This window comes from Schistocerca americana, chromosome 8, assembly GCF_021461395.2.
Source record: "Schistocerca americana isolate TAMUIC-IGC-003095 chromosome 8, iqSchAmer2.1, whole genome shotgun sequence".
Taxonomy (NCBI): Eukaryota; Metazoa; Arthropoda; class Insecta; order Orthoptera; family Acrididae; genus Schistocerca; species Schistocerca americana.
In genome coordinates, this window is record NC_060126.1 from 195,954,990 (window position 1) to 195,973,985 (window position 18,996).

At 37.8% G+C, this 18,996-nt stretch overlaps 2 protein-coding genes across 2 annotated transcripts in view; one reads left to right on the forward strand and one right to left on the reverse strand.

Annotated features, from left to right (window-relative positions):
- LOC124545376 (conserved oligomeric Golgi complex subunit 5) overlaps nt 1-16,235 on the reverse strand; it is a 128,771-nt gene extending 112,536 nt beyond the window's left edge. The window contains exons 1-3 of the mRNA XM_047124287.1: nt 16,026-16,235; nt 10,975-11,076; nt 10,747-10,871 (exon numbers count right to left, since the gene is read on the reverse strand). Of these exons, the coding sequence (XP_046980243.1) occupies nt 10,747-10,871; nt 10,975-11,076; nt 16,026-16,065 (267 nt within the window). The 5' untranslated portion in view covers nt 16,066-16,235. The remainder of the gene's footprint in view (nt 1-10,746; nt 10,872-10,974; nt 11,077-16,025) is intronic.
- A 78-nt stretch (nt 16,236-16,313) lies between these two features.
- The window catches only part of LOC124545321 (vacuolar protein sorting-associated protein 53 homolog), a 158,149-nt gene continuing 155,466 nt past the window's right edge, over nt 16,314-18,996 (forward strand). Inside the window, exons 1-3 of the mRNA XM_047124222.1 lie at nt 16,314-16,481; nt 16,635-16,820; nt 16,918-17,132. Of these exons, the coding sequence (XP_046980178.1) occupies nt 16,389-16,481; nt 16,635-16,820; nt 16,918-17,132 (494 nt within the window). The 5' untranslated portion in view covers nt 16,314-16,388. The remainder of the gene's footprint in view (nt 16,482-16,634; nt 16,821-16,917; nt 17,133-18,996) is intronic.

An 18,996-nucleotide genomic window follows, 5' to 3' on the forward strand; every position in this document is an offset into this window, starting at 1 on the left:
GCCTGCAGGCTCAGTGGCAGTCACCACTGGGTGGCACCATGTGATGCACGTATCTCAGCTGTGTCTCCCCTTATGATGATGGCCCGCAGTCACTGCTCACAGCCTTAGTACCTCTGACATGTCCAGATCTGTGCTAAATGGGTAATCTGAATCACTTTTGGATACAAAAGTCACCTTCCCTTTCATATGTTCTTTCAAGTCTGTACACACTTTGAGTCTGGTTTCTTTGTATTGTTACATTCATTCTTTCGGGACACGCCTTTCAATTGTTTTGCTGAACTTTAGTTTGTTACTGGTAACATTTTGAACACTGCCAACACTTACAGTAACTGTTTGAGCTGTATGTTAAACTATAATATGTTGATGTTCAAAAACAACACTGTAAATGCAGGTTTCAAGGGAAGAAGTTGACACTTCAACCAGCAGGCCAGGACACTGCTCATCAGTCACTGAGGTTCAACCGTTTTGGAACTGTTCTACTCACTCACAAAAATTTCTGCAATTCATACAACTTTCACCATTCTGTAAAATCATTCAAGAAAAGATTTCAGTCCTTTTTTCACTTTCAAAGTGCAAAAAATGGATATGAATGTTGTTCAACTAATGTGGAAACCTCAAGTGAATATGCCATTATTGAATTCAATATTTAGGTTATAAACAAAACAATTTTTCTCTCTCGGCTGTTCTCAGTTCACCGCATCTCAGTTATGCCAACCAAAAAGTCATAAAACTTCTCCTAAAAACTTTTTCATTTCTATATAATTTTGTTTCTTTATTTATTTGATGGCTCTCACACATGTATGATTGTCTAGGAAAATTGGAGAGGTAGCATACCAGTCCCGACATGGAACTGACTGAATACAGGGCACTGGAATGGATGACTGGAAAGTGTACCACTTTGACATCAGAGGGGCAGTGAGAATGAGAACCATATTGAAATACTACTTCCTACACAGGATGTTGAAGGTAGTTGTGGATATGAGGAGCAAAGCAGATTGTGGGTGCTGGGAAGGGGGTAGAGTGTGACTGGGACATGGTATCCCATGGCGTCCCTTAGGAACTTAGATCAGTAAGTGGCTTGAAACAGCATATCCAGAAACTCTGGGATGATGATGATGGCATTGAAACAGAGGATGACACGCGTAAAGCTGAAATACTAATCACCTTTATCCAAAGCTGTTTCACAGAGGAAGACCGCACTGCAGTTCCTTCTCTAAATTCTCACACAAATGAAAAAATGGCTGACATCGAAATAAGTGTCAAAGGAATAGAAAAGCAACTGAAATCACTCAACAGAGGAAAGTCCACTGGACCTGATGGGATACCAATTCGATTCTACACAGAGTACGCGAAAGAAGTTGCCCCCCTTCTAACAGCCGTGTACCGCAAGTTTCTAGAGGAACAGAAGGTTCCAAATGATTGGAAAAGAGCACAGGTAGTCCCAGTCTTCAAGAAGGGTCATCGAGCAGATGCGCAAAACTATATCTCTGGGGAGGGGGTAGAGTGTGACTGGGACATGGTATCCCATGGGGTCCCTTAGGAACTCAGATCAGTAAGTGGCTTGAAACAGCATATCCAGAAACTCTGGGATGATGATGGCATTGAAACAGAGGATGACACGCGTAAAGCTGAAATACTAAACACCTTTATCCAAAGCTGTTTCACAGAGGAAGACCGCACTGCAGTTCCTTCTCTAAATTCTCACACAAATGAAAAAATGGCTGACATTGAAATAAGTGTCAAAGGAATAGAAAAGCAACTGAAATCACTCAACAGAGGAAAGTCCACTGGACCTGATGGGATACCAATTCGATTCTACACAGAGTACGCGAAAGAACTTGCGCCCCTTCTAACAGCCGTGTACCGGAAGTTTCTAGAGGAACATAAGGTTCCAAATGATTGGAAAAGAGCACAGGTAGTCCCAGTCTTCAAGAAGGGTCATCGAGCAGATGCACAAAACTATATCTCTGACATCGATCTGTTGTAGAATTTTAGAACATGTTTTTTGCTCGCATATCATGTCATTTCTGGAAATCCAGAATCTACTCTGTAGGAATCAACATGGATTCTAGAAACAGTGATTGTGTGAGACCCAACTCGCTTTATTTGTTCATGAGACCCAGAAAATATTAGATATAGGCTCCCAGGTAGATGCCATTTTCCTTGACTTCCGGAAAGCATTCGATACAGTTCCGCACTGTCGCCTGATAAACGAAGTGAGAGCCTACAGAATATCAGACCAGCTGTGTGGCTGGATTGAAGAGTTTTTAGCAAACAGATTACAGCATGTTGTTCTCAATGGAGAGACGTCTACAGATGTTAAAGTAACCTCTGGCATGCCACAGGGGAGTGTTATTGGACCATTGCTTTTCACAATATATATAAATGACCTTGTAGATAGTGTCGGTAGTTCCACGCGGCTTTTCGCAGATGATACTGTAGTATACAGAGAAGTTGCAGCATTAGAAAATTGCAGCAAAATGCAGGAAGATCTGCAGCGGATAGGCACTTGGTGCAGGGACTGGCAACTGACACTTAACATAGACAAATGTAATGTATTGCAAATACAGAAAGAAGGATTCTTTATTGTATGATTATATGATAGCAGAACAAACACTGGTAGCAGTTACTCCTGTAAAATATCTGGTAGTATGCGTGCGGAAGGTTTTGAAGTGGAATGATCATATAAAATTAATTGTTGGTAAGGCGGGTGCCATGTTGAGATTCATTGGGAGAGTCCTTAGAAAAAGTAGTCCATCAACAAAGGAGGTGGCTTACAAAACACTCATTTGACCTATTTTTGAGTATTGCTCATCAGTATGGGATTAGTGCCAGGTCGAGTTGACGGAGGAGATGAAGAAGATCCAGAGAAGAGCGGCGCGTTTCATCCAAGGGTTATTTGGTAACCGTGATAGCGTTATGGAGATGTTTAGCAAACTCAAGTGGCAGACTCTGCAAGAGAGGCACTCTGCGGTGTAGCTTGCTGTCCAGGTTTTGAGAGGGTGCGTTTCTGGATGAGGTATAGAATATATTGCTTCCCCCTACTTATACCTCCCAAGGAGATCACGAATGTAAAATTAGAGAGATTTGAGTGCGCACCGAGGCTTTCCGGCAGTTGTTCTTCCCGCGAAACATATGCGACTGGAACAGGAAAGGGAGGTAATGACAATGGCACACAGGGTGCCCTCTGCCACACACCGTTAGGTGGCTTGCGGAGTATAAATGTAGATGTAGATGTAGGGATCTGTCCTTGGTCCGCTGCTGTTTCTAATATATATTGTTTAAAACATGTATTTTGTGTTTGTGTCCATGTTGGAATGATACACTACTGGATATGAACTCAAGTAGCCTGAACAATGAACTTTATTAAGTCAAACATAACAACAGTCTCTTTGTCATAACTTGATGCACAATGGACAAACATAGCTGTAGCCTCCAGGTGCATAGCCTGGCACAGGTTTAAGAGTCCATCACAGTGCACTGGAATGTACTTGGCATGATTGTAGATGACCGCAATCAGTGGTATGTGGATGGTAGGCACATGACCACATAAAGACTTCCAATGAGAAGCTGCTACGCTCAGCAAACTGAACTCAGTACTGAGACAATGAACAGTCGGCACTTGACCACTGGGAGTAACTCCCAAAGCGCAACTGGCATAGACTGGCTGAGAGACAGCCTATATAGCATGATCGCAGAAGGATACAAGGACCAGCACTTGGAGTCTTGTGACTGACAACAATAAAGTAGTTGCACACTGACAGTGCCCCGTGTGGTGAGGCTCGCACCCCCAGGAAGCTGCTGGAGACCGAAAAGAAAACAATCTCACACATTTATCTGTACATCAGTTTGTTTTTCTGCAATCACCAACTCCGTGTAGTGAGCAGATGAGAAAGACAGCCACTAACATTACATTGTTGTATGAAGGGTAGTTGAATTGTAGGTGCTAGCCTTAACAATATTATAATGACAATTCACTATGTTTGTTAATGATAAAAGTATTGTGATAAACAACTAACATTCAACTGATCTCAAGACTACTGCCAACAAACTTCTCTTGGAAATCTTAGCTTGGGTCATAGCAAATTCAGTAAACCTGAGGAAAACTAATTATATAAAATTCCACAGGTGATATCTACTGTACACAACGGTCAGTAAATGCAAAGATTATACTGTTCCAGATCCTTAAGCCATCACAAAGATGGCAGGTTTACCTGTGGACAGTGTGACCTACAGACCATAAAAATGTTGGAACTTATGTCTGTGTTCTCCATAAAAAGGTTGCCCTCAGCCACTTTTGCCATTGGGACAACATTTCATGTTGGAGACATCAGTGTCATGAAGTCTACTTACTTTGGTACTTACTCTATTATATGATATGGAATTATCTTTAGGGAAAATTCATCCACATCAAAGAAAATTCTCTTTCTACAGTTATCTGAATTACATCCTGATTTCCCTCAGCCGTTTCTTGTTACAATCTTTTTAAGCAACCTAGGATGCTTACCACCACTTCTCAATATTATCCACTATGAGCCGTATGGTTGACAACCCTGTGCATCATGAAACCAATGATATGTACCACAATCATAATATGAGAAAGAAGGCTGACCTACACCGTGAATTCAAAAATCTTAAAGAGGTATAGAAAAGTGAAAATATTCCAGTATTAAAATACTTAATTCACTGCCAAATATTAGCAAAGGTCTAAGAAATAATAGTGCATTAATTAAAAATAAATGTGTGTATACTTGACCAAACTTTTTATTCGCTGTATGACTATTTAACAGAGACATATAGCCTGTTTCTATACAAATATTTTGATTTTTTGAATGTATTGTCATATAACAGTTGCTAATCCATGTACTATGCCTATTTGATATCTGTTGTTTTATGTTTCTGTAAATTGGCTGCACTTTTCCTTATATTTCTGCTAAATGTTCAATGTTCAATGTTATTTATATTTATATTTTTGACTCATTCCACATCCTAGTGTCTCACAGAGTACAAAAAGATTAATGTAATTTTTTTTTCAATTAATTATCTAAGGTACTACATGATATAATTTGATGACAGTATTAATCTTGTGATGAAAAACAGGTAGTCAGAGATCTGGGACTCAATTCCTGTCTCTCAGAATTTCTTTCACCTCTGGCAATGACTTGTTAAAGTGAGAAATGTCATGTTGCCCCATGGTTGATGGTCCACATAAAGCTGTAGGACCCTCTATAGCTGGCAGCATAAGTCATTCCAACTATCAGATGAAGACAAGTGCATATTATCCTTAATAGAACCATGCCTGGAAAAGCATTGTGGGGTTCAAACCAATCTTCAGTTAGAGGGCAGCTTTGCTATAGGACACACGTATTTTTTTTCTGACAGCTATTGCCTAGAAATTAACCATCACTGGTGATTTTTATGCTAATTACTTGAGACCATGGACCCACAGTTACTAATAAATAACTGTGAAGCCTGAATCAAATATATTTGTCCTATGCAGCAATACTACAACATCCCATTTTACTAACATAACAGACCAAATTATCTAGAAGCTTAGCTTGAAATTTCTTCCGATGCCTTCATTCTGCTCAATCTTGCATCTACCAAATCCATCCTCCTCCTCATCCATGTGTGTGTGTGTGTGTGTGTGTGTGTGTGTGTGTGTTTTGCCTATTTTTTGACAAAGTCTTGTTGGCAGAAAGCTAACTTTCCAACAGTCTTTTCGTTTTGCCTTTCTGCGACTCAGCATCTCCACTATATGGTGAGTAGCTACTATACTTTTCATTATATTGTCACATTTCATTCTGGATTTTCCGTTGTTTGTAGGATGACATGCTATGGACAAACTCCTAGTCTCCTTACATTTTAAATGTAAATGAAATTAAAAATTATGTCACAGTGAGCAAATGTGAAATTGTATACCAACTTAAAATGTAAGGGTACTTTTATCTTGTAGGTAAGAATAACTGTTACTTGTCTTTTGTAATGAATTTTTATTATTGCCTTATTTTTTAGGTACCCTCAATGGTCTGTAAAAAATAACTGCTTAAATGGAAATATTTTCTTTTCATGTTCACTGAATCTTCCATCACTTCTTCATAGAACAACATCATAACAAACGAAAAGCATAGGTTTGCTTTTGTTCTGCAGTATTAATTTTATTGTGTTTTCAGTATACGAGGCTGTCTTCAGACATTTACTGGCTATTGTTGCCAAAGAAGTTACAATGTTTGAAAATGACATAGGAAAAGAAGTTACACATCTAGACTGAAGCCGAAATGTACAGTAAATAACAATTTTGACAGTGTAGTGGTAATGCAATGTAAAAAGTAAATAGTTGAACAGTAAAATAAATATACAGGGAGGAAACAGGAAAAAACTTTAACACAAAACTGGAACAGCAAGTCTATGTGACAGTTTTTATTAATAAACAAAATCAATGAAATAAAATAAAATTAATACTTGACAATGCTACTTCAGGAAGTATAAGGCACGGAAAAAAATTATCAATGTAACTACAGGATGTATAAAGAACTTAAGCAGTATCAATAAGATAAACAGAAATGAATAAGCACAGGAAAATGGAAGAGTGTGAGGGAACATGCAGTAAATGCCATCATTGAGAGTGTGGTGGTACCGCATTTTAAAAAGTAAAAAGTTGGACAATATACAAATATAAAAGGAGCAAACAGGAAACACATTAACAAAACCGTACCTATGCAACAGTTTGCATCAAATAAATGAACAAAGTAAAATAAAAACAGTACTTGATGAGACAAGTTCAAGAGGCATTAAACACAGAAAGTATTATAAGTACCAGTTAAAAGAAAGACTTAACAATTGTAACCACAGATTAAATGGATTCCACTGGCAATTTCAAGAAAACAAAATAACTAAATGAAGACAAGGAAATGCGGGAGTACAAAGATACAGAAAGTGTGGGAAGTAAGGAAAGAGAGAATTATGTGGAATTTAGGACAGGGGAAGTATTAAGTTGTGTCTGGTCATTTAAGATTGGATCTGGACTGTGCGCTAGAAGTTTGTTTGCTAAGCGAGGGACATGAGACTCTGGCTGATAGTTGTGTCCCTCACTCAGTACATGCTCAGAAAATGTGGAGTCAGAATTCTGCAACCTCCAGCTACATTCATGTTTAGATGGTCTAGTTGCTATGCCTCAACAGCAAAGACAAGAGCCAGTTCATAGCCAACCTGTTCTGGTTGTGACAAGTTTTACATTAGTCAGTCAGGCAGAGACTGTTGCAAACTATTACATAGGCACAGTTTACAGTATAGTGTCAATGTTTTTCCTGTTTGCTCCTTCTATATTTGTATACTGTTCAACTTTTACTTTTTAAAATGTAATATCAGAACACTCTCAATGATGGTACTTACTGTATGTTCCTTCACACTCCTTCGTATCCCTGCATTTATTGATTTCTGATTATCTTATTGATACTGCTTAAGTTCTTCATATATTCTGTAGTTACACTGATAAATCTTTCTTTTAATTGGTTTGTGTATCGCTCTCCATGTTTTATAGTTTCTGAAGTAGCCGTGTCAAGCACTAATTTATTTTATTTCACTGGTTTTGTTTATTAATGCAAACTGTTATGAACGCTTGTATTCCAGTTTTGCATTACAGTTTTTTCTCTCTACTCCCTTTATATTTATTTACTGTTCAACTTTTTACATTGCATTACCATCACACTGTCAAAGATGTTACTTACGATACGTTTCTGCTTCAATCTTGATGGGTAACTTCTTTTCCAATGTTGTTTACCAAATTGTAACTTCTTTGGTGGCAATAGTCAGTTAATGTCTGAAGGTGGCATTAAAAGCTGAAAACCAATTAACATATTAAAATTAATACTGTAGAACAAAAGCAAACTGCCACTTTATTATTTTGTTTTTGGATATGTACTGTTCCTGAGCAACACTTTTGATAATTATTACTCAGGCTATATAAAAGTAAAGGACAAATATTTCTGTACTCACTGCAGAATTAAAGTGTGCTTATTGTAGAATATTTCTGTCTAAAGTCCAACATCCACACTGCCGTTCAAAGTCCAATATCAACATTGCAGTTGACAGACTTTGAATCTACGATTATGCCTTCTGTTTAGCAGACCATTCAATTTTTATGGATCGTATTCCATAGAGACATGTGACAGATGGGTCACACTGGCTTGATAAAGACCTTTTTACAAATGGATACATGATTCATCCACCACAGTACAATAACTACTTTCAATATCACAGGATACACATGTAAAAACTTTGACAGGAAAAGCAATTGGGAGATATCAGGCGGGCTTTTATTTCTGGCAAATGAACTAGTGACCAAATACCCACACTTAGGCAGATACTGCAGATTGGGGGACCAAGGGAATACACTATATAAACACATCATACATTTGCTGATTTTAAAGCATTATATGACACCATAAAAAGAAATAAACTTATTAAAACCATGAATGAACTATACGTACCACAACAGTTAATACATCTCATAAATTTGTCTATGGAAAAGTGGTGTCTTAAAGTATGGATACAAGGAATTTAATGCAAAGTTTTTAAACTACGTAATTGTGGACTGAAGCAAGGGGATGCCGTCTCACGCATGCTTTTTAACATAGCTCTAGACAAGGTAATACGAACAGCTCAAATCAACACAAGAGATACAGTATACAATAGAATGCTGCAGGTTCTGGGCTACATGGATGATGTGGAACAGAACTAGTTGCTAAAGAAACATATAGGGCACTGGTGGCAGCAGCAATAGAAATGAGACTGGAAGTGAATTTCAATAAAACCAAATACAAACAAATAAATCGAGCAGAACAACATACAATGTTAGAAACTGACCAGCGACAAATAGAATCTGTTAGTGAATTTGTCTATCTGGGAACACCGTAACATCACAGATCGATATAAGTATGGAAATAAAGCGGTGCATCCACCTGGCTAATAAATACTATTATGGACTGTCCTCACAACTTAAGTCTAGAAGAACAAGGTGTTAATTGTACAAAACTTTAATATGTCCAGTGTAACATGTGGCTCAGAAACTTGGACACAGACACAAAAGTGTGAAGAGTTTATAGGCTGTTATGAATGAAAAATGTTACGCAAAATCTATGGAGTTTTGGATGAAGATGGAGCATGGCATAGATGACATAATTTTGAACTTTACAGATTATATAAGACCTTGAAATCATAAAGTTCATTAAAATAAACCACCTGAAATGTGTCACTATGTTTTCGCAAGGAAATGAGAACTCAACAAAAATAGCACTGTTACAAAACCCAGTGGGATGAAGAAGCAGGAGAAGACCAAGATTTGGGAAGAAGAAGCACCTGAAGATCAAGAATTCGATACTTGGATGATGTACAAGATGATTTAAAAATGATTGGTGTCAGAGGATGGATGTGCAAAATGGTGGACAAGCATGATTGGAATGACATTCTACAGCAGGCCAAGGCCCATCGAGGGTTGTAAAGCCAAGGCGAATCAACAGGTATACCTATACTCTGTAAACCACCGTGATGTGCATGGCAGAGGGTAAGTCCCCTTATATACAGATTAGATTAGATTAGTTTTTCGTTCCATAGATCCGTGCTGAGGAGATCCTCGTGGATGTGGAACATGTCAATTTTTTCTTTTAAGCTGAAATAACAATACTAATAGTGTGAATATATACAATAAATCATTTGTTTCTATTAAAAAATTTGTCAATGGAGTAGAAGGAGTTGGCCACTAGTAAGGGGTTTCTTACCATTCCATTCACATATGGAGTGTGGGAAGAATGACTGTTTGTATGCCTCTGTGAGTGCTATAATTATTCTAATCTTATACTCCCAATCCCTATGTGAACAAAACATAGGGGATTGTACTATATTTCTAGAGTTGTCATTTAAAGCCGGTTCTTGAAATTTTGTTAATAGACTTTCTCAGGATAGTTTACATCTATCTTCACGAGTCTTCCATTTCAGTTCCTTCAGCATCTCTGTGGCACCCTCCCATAGATCAAACAAACCTGTGACCATTCTGTTGCCCTTCTATGTGTAAGTTCAATATCCCCTGTAAAGCCTATTTGGTACAGGTCCAACACACTTGATCAAAATTCTAGAACCAGTCACATGAGTGATTTTTAAGCAATATCTTTTGTAAACTGATTGAACTTTCCCAGTATTCTACCAATCCACCAAAGTCTACTACCTGCTTTACTCACGACTGAGCCTATGTGATCATTCCATTTCATACTGCCACAAAGTGTTACACCCAAGTATTTGTACGAGTTGGCCGATTCCAAAATGACTGAATGATATTATCCACAGTTTTACACTTCTGAACATTTAAAGTAAGTTGCCTATCTTGAAATTTTATCAAGATCTGACTGAATATTTGTGCAGCTTCTTTCAGATGTTAGTTCATTACAGACAGCTGCATCATCTGCAAAAAGTGTCAGGTTGCTATTAATATTTTCTGTAAGATCATTAGTACACAACATAAATAGCAAGGGTCCCAACACACTTCCCTGGGGCACACCCGAAGTTACTTCTATACCTACGATGACACATTATCCAAGACAATATGCTGCATCTTCCCTGCCATAAAGTCCTTAACCCAGTCACAAATTTTACTTGATACCCCATATGTTCAAATAATATATGAGTCATCTGTCACAAAATGAGAACTGCTTTCAATACGACAGGGTGGTGCCCACAAATGTCTAATCTACATACCTGCACATGTGGAAACATTGTTGTCAGGACATCTTCTAGTTTCTCCACCCAATTTGCTTGTGAGAGTAGTTCTTCTAAATTTCCTAGAACTTGCTGCTGCAATTCTTTGTCCAATAGGGCTATTCCTTTAATGTGAGAAACCAGGGAACAAATTGACAAGTTACATTGTGTGATTAAGTACCATGATGATAACACATATGGTGGGGGGAAAAAAACAATAAAAAATACCTTCTGTTAATTTTTTAAGCTGGTCTGCAACAACCATTCCCTGTTTTGCGGCAGAAAATTCATCACCAGTCTTTTTCTTATTAATAAATTGCTTGTAGAATTCTGCAAAGGAGAGGGGAAATTAATGAACACTATATATTTTCATAAAACTATACAATGCCCAGATAAATATTAAGAATGTAATACAGGTAATTTACACTTCACTGGCATTGGACAATGGTTTTAGTACATCCAACTGTTAACATATACGTTACCAACAAGATCTTAAAAATATTTATTTACTAGTCAACATGTGGATATGAAGTTGGCCAGGCAGACAGGGACTAGGAAGTTTGAACATCAAATTCTACTGAATAGCATGATTCTTCTTTATCCGCTTCAGCAATTCCTCGTATACAAGAAGAGCATAAATTGTACCATCTTTTGATTTCAGTAAAACTCTAAGGTAACACCCACTGCTTGACTATCAAAAGCCGAAATAGTAAACAACGAGCTGTGGCCGTCACCCACTGGATATAGGCCTACTCCAGGTAGTTTTCCAGCCATTACACAATATCCAAAAGACCACACTTAGACTTCCTAAGCCCTGGTGTGAAGGAGAGTGGCCAGTAGAGGCTTCCAACATCCTTGTCAAGGAAAACTGGCAGACACAGAGGCATGAAAAATGGCTGATGATGAAACAACTGAAATAACGTACAACAACTTGTAATTCAGTCTCACAACAATTCCAGATGTTTCCACCTAGCGGGTAATTATATGATCAAAATCAGCATTATTACGTCTGTAGGCATATACAAGTATTATCCATACCCAATATGACAATTAATAGCATGCATATGCACTGAGATAGATTAATAAACAAGGCGTCAAAAGCTGAAGGAATCTGTTCTCACCACGTAGCATCTCATACAATATTACAGATCTCATATGCTGTTGAAGGTACATCCTATTTTAATTACAATAATTATAATTATGTAGATATTTCAGAACACTGTGCCCTCTTGACACCTACATGTATCGTGAATACAGCACGATGCAGCACTGTCCAATGCCTATCCCCCAATAAGCTATATGTTTAGATTTGATTTGTAATTGATTAACTGGTTATTCATCTGGCCATCACTAATGACTCAAGTCAATTAAATATACTGTAGTTACATAAGCATCAATGGAAAGAGCACAGAGCACATCTACAGTTTAGTATGGAGGCAAGTGTAATCGAATAGTAATTGATATTCCTACCCATTTATGCACAATATGTTACATTCATTTGTATTTAGTGCCAATTGCCAGTCTTTGAGAGAGGGAAAGTATGAAATAATGTATAGACTGGCTAGTGAGGTAGAAAGAGGAATAAGATGGAAATAGAAAGAGCGGATGGTACTCTAGCAGAAGAACCACAGGAGGTTTTGAACAGATGGCAAGAATATATTGAATGTCTGTATAAAGGGGTTGAAATGCAAAGCGAAATTAAGGTTGAAGATGAGCAATATGTGCCAGAAGATGGAAAGGGATTTACCATCTTGGAAGCAGAAGTAGAAAAGACGCTGAAGGAGATGAAGAATAGGAAGGCATGTGGAATAGATGATTTGCCAGCAGAACTGTTGAAGAGTCTGGGAAACAAGGCAAGAAAAGAAACAATCTACCTCTGTAACGAGATATACGATAAAGGGGAATGGCCTGAGGACTTTGCTGCAACAGTTATGATTCCAATAGAGAAAAAAACTAAAAACTGTGAAGAGCACCGGACCATCAGTTTAATTTCTCATGCAGCTCTTGTTGAGAGTGTTGAATAGAAGGTTATATGGCAAGTTGGATAGAGGGATTGCAGAGGAGAAGTTCGGTTTTAGAAGAGAAAATGGAACAAGAGATGCTATTGGCCTGCTAAGAACTGTAGGGGAAAGATATATGGAAAAGGATAGAGAAATCTTTGCTGTTTTTATAGATTTAGAAAAGGCTTTTGACAGAGTTCAGTGGAACAAGCTGATGGATATTTTGAAGAGGAAAGAAGTAGATTGGAAAGAGAGCCGATTGATACAGAATATATATTTACACCAGAAAGTAAGGATAAGGATTGGAAACGAAATGTCAAAAGAAAGCAGCATTGGACGAGGTGTTAGACAAGGTTGTTGCCTTTCCCCACTGTTGTTTAATGTATACTTTGAAGAGATTGTTGTGAAAATATTAGTTGGGAAAAGAGGAATATGTATTGGTGGAAAGAGAATTGAATGTATAAGATTTGCTGATGACATGGTATTAGTGGCAGAAAGTGAGCGGACAGTGAATAACATGTTCATAGATCTGAATGAAGCTTGTGTGGAATATGGAATGCAAATAAACACAGCAAAAACAAAGAGTATCGTCATCAGTACAAGACGCAGACTGTCCAATATTAAAATAGGACAATCTACCATTAGCCAAGTAAGTGAATTTAAATATCTTGGAAGCACAATAACTGAAGACTTGAGATGTCACCAGGAGGTGAAAACTCGAATTGCCATAGCGAAGGAGGCATTCAACAGAAAGAGGAAACTCTAAGGAAAAGGCTTGGAAAATGTTTTGTCTGGAGTGTGACACTATATGGGGCAGAAACATGGACGTTGAGATGAGAGGATGAAAAAAGGTTAGAAGCATTTGAGATGTGGATGTGGAGGAGAATGGAGGGAATAAGCTGGATGGAAAGAGTGAGTAATGAAAAGGTATTCGAAAGGGTTGGTGAGAGAAGATGTCTGCAGAAGGTTGTAAGAGAAAGGAAAAAGAACTGGTTGGGACATTCATTGAGAAGGGAGTGCTTGCTAGTAGATGCTTTGGAAGGATTGGTTTGTGGGAGAAGACTGAGAGGAAGAAGGAGATGCAAGATGATAGATGACATAAAGGGAAGAGGAAATTATGCAGACCTGAAGAGGATGGCAGAAGACCAGACAGCCTGGAGAACTACCACGTGAAAATCTGCCTTTACGCAGAACACTGATGTTGATGATGCCAGTCTTTGAATAAAGCATTGATCCCCCATGGTTCTTTCTGCCTTTCAAAACAATTTCCTAGAAGTATGACTTCTTATATACTCTTATATACTGCTGGATCATGTGCAGATAGCACCAAGGAGCTACCAATATTATCCACTGCATAATTTGTATATACTGTAGTAACTTGTTACACTCCTTTTGGGTACTCATAAAATTATTTTTACACCTGAAGATTTTGTCCTGTTAAGAATAATATATTAAAAGGATTAGCAAACAACACCATACAGTACCTGCACACTGATGATGTCCAGAATATGGCAAGAATATGAACCTCAAGAAATGACTAATGGATGACACTGCTAACAATATTTAACCACCGTTGTGGTTGTTATCGTTGGTGGTGGTGTCTTCTGCCCGAAGTCTGGTTTGATGCAGTTCTCCATGACAGTTTATCCTGTGCAAGTATCTACAACTCTGATGAGTACTTTTTTGCATTCTTCCACAATTTTTATCCACTAAACTTCTCCACATTAGCAAACTGGCTCTTCCTTGATGCCTCAGTATTTGTACCAAAACGCTATCCTCTTTTTTTTTTTTTTTTTTTTTTTTTTTTTTTTTTTTTTAAAAAAATCGTGTCACAACACTTGTTTCTCCCCGATTTGATTCAGTATCTCTTCATCTGTAATCAATCAATCTCTCTCTCTCTCTCTCTTTCACACACATATATATTCACCCCTACATGGTGCTGACTGGACACACAAGCTGGACATACAATTCATCAATTCATCTGTTTTAATCTACTATAACCAATAACTCTCACACAGAGCTGCTGAATCAAATCCCATTAGCTGTTGTTCTGAACATTCCATTAAAATCTCACATCTCAGATAGGAGACTGAAAACCCCAAGTGGAAACAAGAACCCTAGAGTAGACTGAAGAAGTATAAACTTGCCAACTTCAAATACAAATTTAGTAATTGACTTTAGAGTACCCTTGTAAGGAAGTGAAACATGTACAGCAGGCTAAACTGTTCAGACAAGAAGAGAATAGAAACTTCTGAAATATGGTGCTACAGAAGAATTATGAAGATTTGACTTAATACCTAACAAGGAAGTACTGAACTAAATCGGAATAAAGCATTTTGTGGCATAACTTGATTAAGAGAAGGGAGGAGGAGAAAGGACACATCCTGAGGCATCAAGAAATTCTTTATTTGGTGATGGAAGTACGTTTACGGCGTAAAAACTGTAAGGAAGACCGAGGCTCAAATTCAGTATGCAGGTTCAAAAGGATTTAGCCTGCAGTAAACATGAAGAGTTGGAGAGACTTCCACAGGCCAGACTAGCTTGCAGATTTGTGCACTTAGACTGAAGATCACAATGTAACTTGTTGTACAGACCACACAATAAGCATTATGATGTGGAAAGTCTCATTTGCAAAACAATTATAAACTATATCATAAACGTTACACATAGCTCCATGGTGCCCACTTACTGATATGTATTATATGATAAGTTGTATTTAACATTTCGTAAGTGGCTATAACAAATATCTCAAATATTTACCACATTAAAGATGCAATCTTTACATACTGTTACGTGTCAATCTTGGCGTAACTGCAACGATAAAATAGTTGATACTACAGTGCAATAAACTCCTGTGGACGTCAGCAATATCATGGTGTTTCTGAGTCTAGACGATAATGTAACTCTATCAGCTCACGTTACATGTTCATCAGAAGACTGATATATTCATTAAAATTCTTCTGAGTGTTGTACCACGTCAGTGTGTAAAATACTGTAATTATAAACTGTAGACCCAACGTTTCGGCCGCATTACAACGGCCTTCCTACACCAAAAGCAGTTTTGCCCTGAGGAAGTTCTTTATAATAAGTATGTTCGAAACTGTGGTTTTACAGTTTATAATTAAAGTATTTATACAGCGGCGTGGTAAAACACACACAAGTATTTTAATCCTCATGACACTGGCCAGGGAAGCCTATTTAACATTGCTGTGTATTATTTCCTTCTGACAGTGTCTTAACTTATCTATCTGCTGTTTGTCGAGACGATCTCGTACTCACCGTCCTGTTCAATAGATTTTAATACGTCTTGCTCCGGCATAGTCGCTTTTTAGTGTATTAACAGTTTTTCATTAGATAACTACAGGGAAAAAGAATAGCACAAATCACTGAGTCGCTATTCTGGGATTCTACAGAACACTCTACTTCTAGCGTGACTATAACAATACTCCACCTAGCACTTGCGAAAAACCATAAACAAACTACTGTTGCGACGTGCCAAAAGCGTGTGATACGGTTGTCTTTTGTTACAACAGTTGACAGCTGCATTAGTTATGTTGGCGAAACTGACAGGAGTGTTGCGGAGGCGTGGAAGAGTGATTGTTGTAAACAAAGTATTATGTGTACGATTAACTGGGTTTAACGATGGCAAATGTCGAAGAGGAAGATATCCAGGATGAAGAAATTTCCGAAGTCTTAATTAATTTTCCACCAGAAGTTCAGCGTGCCATTGAACAAGTAGGCAAAACAACTACAATCTAGAGTTTGCATATTCTATGCACACAAACGTGTTGTTGGTGTAATATTAAATATTTGCTGATTATTAATATGAAATTAAGTATGTTTATGATCATTATTCACTGATGACGAATAAAATTGCTATTGTCACAGGTACTACCAAGCAGTGACCCACTAGATAAGCCAGATTTTAATGCTGTTGACTATATCAATACACTGTTCCCAACGGAACAGTCACTGTCAAACATCGACGATGTTATTGGCAATATGCAGTACAAAATCAGATCAATTGATGACGAAATCCGATCAGTCGTTAGGGGTCAAACAAATGTTGGCCAGGTGTGTGAGAAAAATGTTCTCTCCAAGTCTTTGCCGGATTTTGCTGTAATGCCAATTGTATATTGTGTGACGATGTCAACCAGCTTTATTGTTTTAGGATGGACGTGCAGCTTTGGAAGAAGCACAGCGTGTTATTCGGCAACTATTCGTCCACATAAAAGATATAAAAACGAAGGCTGAACAATCTGAAGAAATGGTGAAAGAAATAACGCGAGATATAAAACAATTGGACTGTGCTAAAAGGAATCTTACTGCAGCCATCACCACACTGAACCATCTGCATATGCTGGTTGGTGGTGTCGACAGTCTGCAGTGAGTGACCCGAATTAAAACTCTAGAGGCTGAACGACATGTTCCATTCCTTTTTTGCCACCACTTGCGCATGTTGTAACTATTATCTTTATTCATCCATAGACTACCCTTCTATGATATAGGAAATGTGAAGGTAATACAATGTGAATCTATACATAGCTCAAAATATACAACCCGCAGAATACATAACACATTTATGAGGATAGGAGAGGTGGTGTACAAGGATAGGACATATGATCCACCATGGCCTTGATTAAGCATGTACCTTAGTGAATTAGGAAAACCATGGAAAATATAAATCAGGATGATGGGGCAGAACAACTACATCCTTCTAAACAAGAGGTCAGTGCCTTAACAGCTATATTGCTTCACTTAGTTGGTTCCTATTGTATGGTACTCCTTGATTAACACACAGTTTGTTCTGAGGTCTCAAAATATGAGACTCAGCTCCATTCTTCATTGTCGAACACACTAAGGACACCCATTGGTGACTCCTGGACTGTAAAGATGCTGCTGCGTCCTTTGCACCAACTCCCACACATTCAGAAAGCAGATTCCATGCCTACACATATTCAGCTATGCTCCTCAGTCCACCTGAAAAACCAAGTCACTGTCCCTCCCACAACGAGTGAGATTTGAACTCAGTAGGAGGACAAAACATTACTGCCATGCTACACACATGATTTTCTTGTGAAAGCAGTTAACCATGGTCACATAGTGGAATGTGACGGGGTGTTTTATTTATCCCCTTTCTTCACTATCCACTAATCTGAGCCCTCTAAATAATCATTAATTGTGTAGTATGCATTATTTATGAAGAATGTTTTACCTGCCTTTTGAAACACATGTATTTCAGTGATCTTTTTCATTACTTTTGGCAGTTTATTATGCTATTTTATATTCTGATATATAGTGCTGTTTTGGTTTCCTAATCCCCCCCCCCCCTGTCCCCCTTGGTAAACGTAAGTCCACATGGAATATATATGAACTGTTAGTTATTATAATATTATGTGCTCGTGGCACACAAGTTTATGTCTGTGTCATAGTTAATTTTTTACAGTTACAAATATTTTACACTGTGCTACGATTACTATACTTGTTTCAGTAAAACTTTGGTGCTGTTACGTTGAAGCACATATTGACAATGCCTATTGCGAGCAATGGCAGAAATGAAAAATGTCAGAACAGCTGATTTGCCTAGTCAGTAAGAACAGTGTTTTGGTTTCAATTGTGGGCAAAACAAATATTGCATTTTAACATAATATCCTTTAGGATAATGCATATCTTAGTGCAATGAAACTCAAGTTTTGCCGAAAAACATTGACACATGCAAGCATGTAATAAATGATTTAACATGTGTTATCATCATTATACTGTTACAGATGTCATCTGTCTATGCAACAAAATAAGACCTTGTTTTATGGTACAAGGTTTTCACTGCTTTGTATTTAAGAAACACCAGGTAATACAGGCCACTAATGGTGCTTTGAAAATACAAGGAAGCAACAAAAACAAGCAGGCTTTTGTTGAGTTACATAGAGGGATCACATCCCCAAGAATATAATAATATAGCAACAACTAATGAATTCCATAAAACATGAAAAAACATTACCAGGATGTTATTGAAACAAACACATCACACTAGGGCTTGTACACTGTTGCTGCAGTCTTCATAAAATGCATAAATAAATCCCATTTTTGAGAATACCTTTCATGCCACACATATTCGAACAAATAACAATCAAAAAGTTTTTTGCACAGTCTGGTTCTGTGAAGGGAGCCTTTGATGCTGTTTGTGTATGCACTTGTTTCGGGATCCTTAAATGTCACTTCATGCTTAACTATAAAGTAATTGAAACCTTGA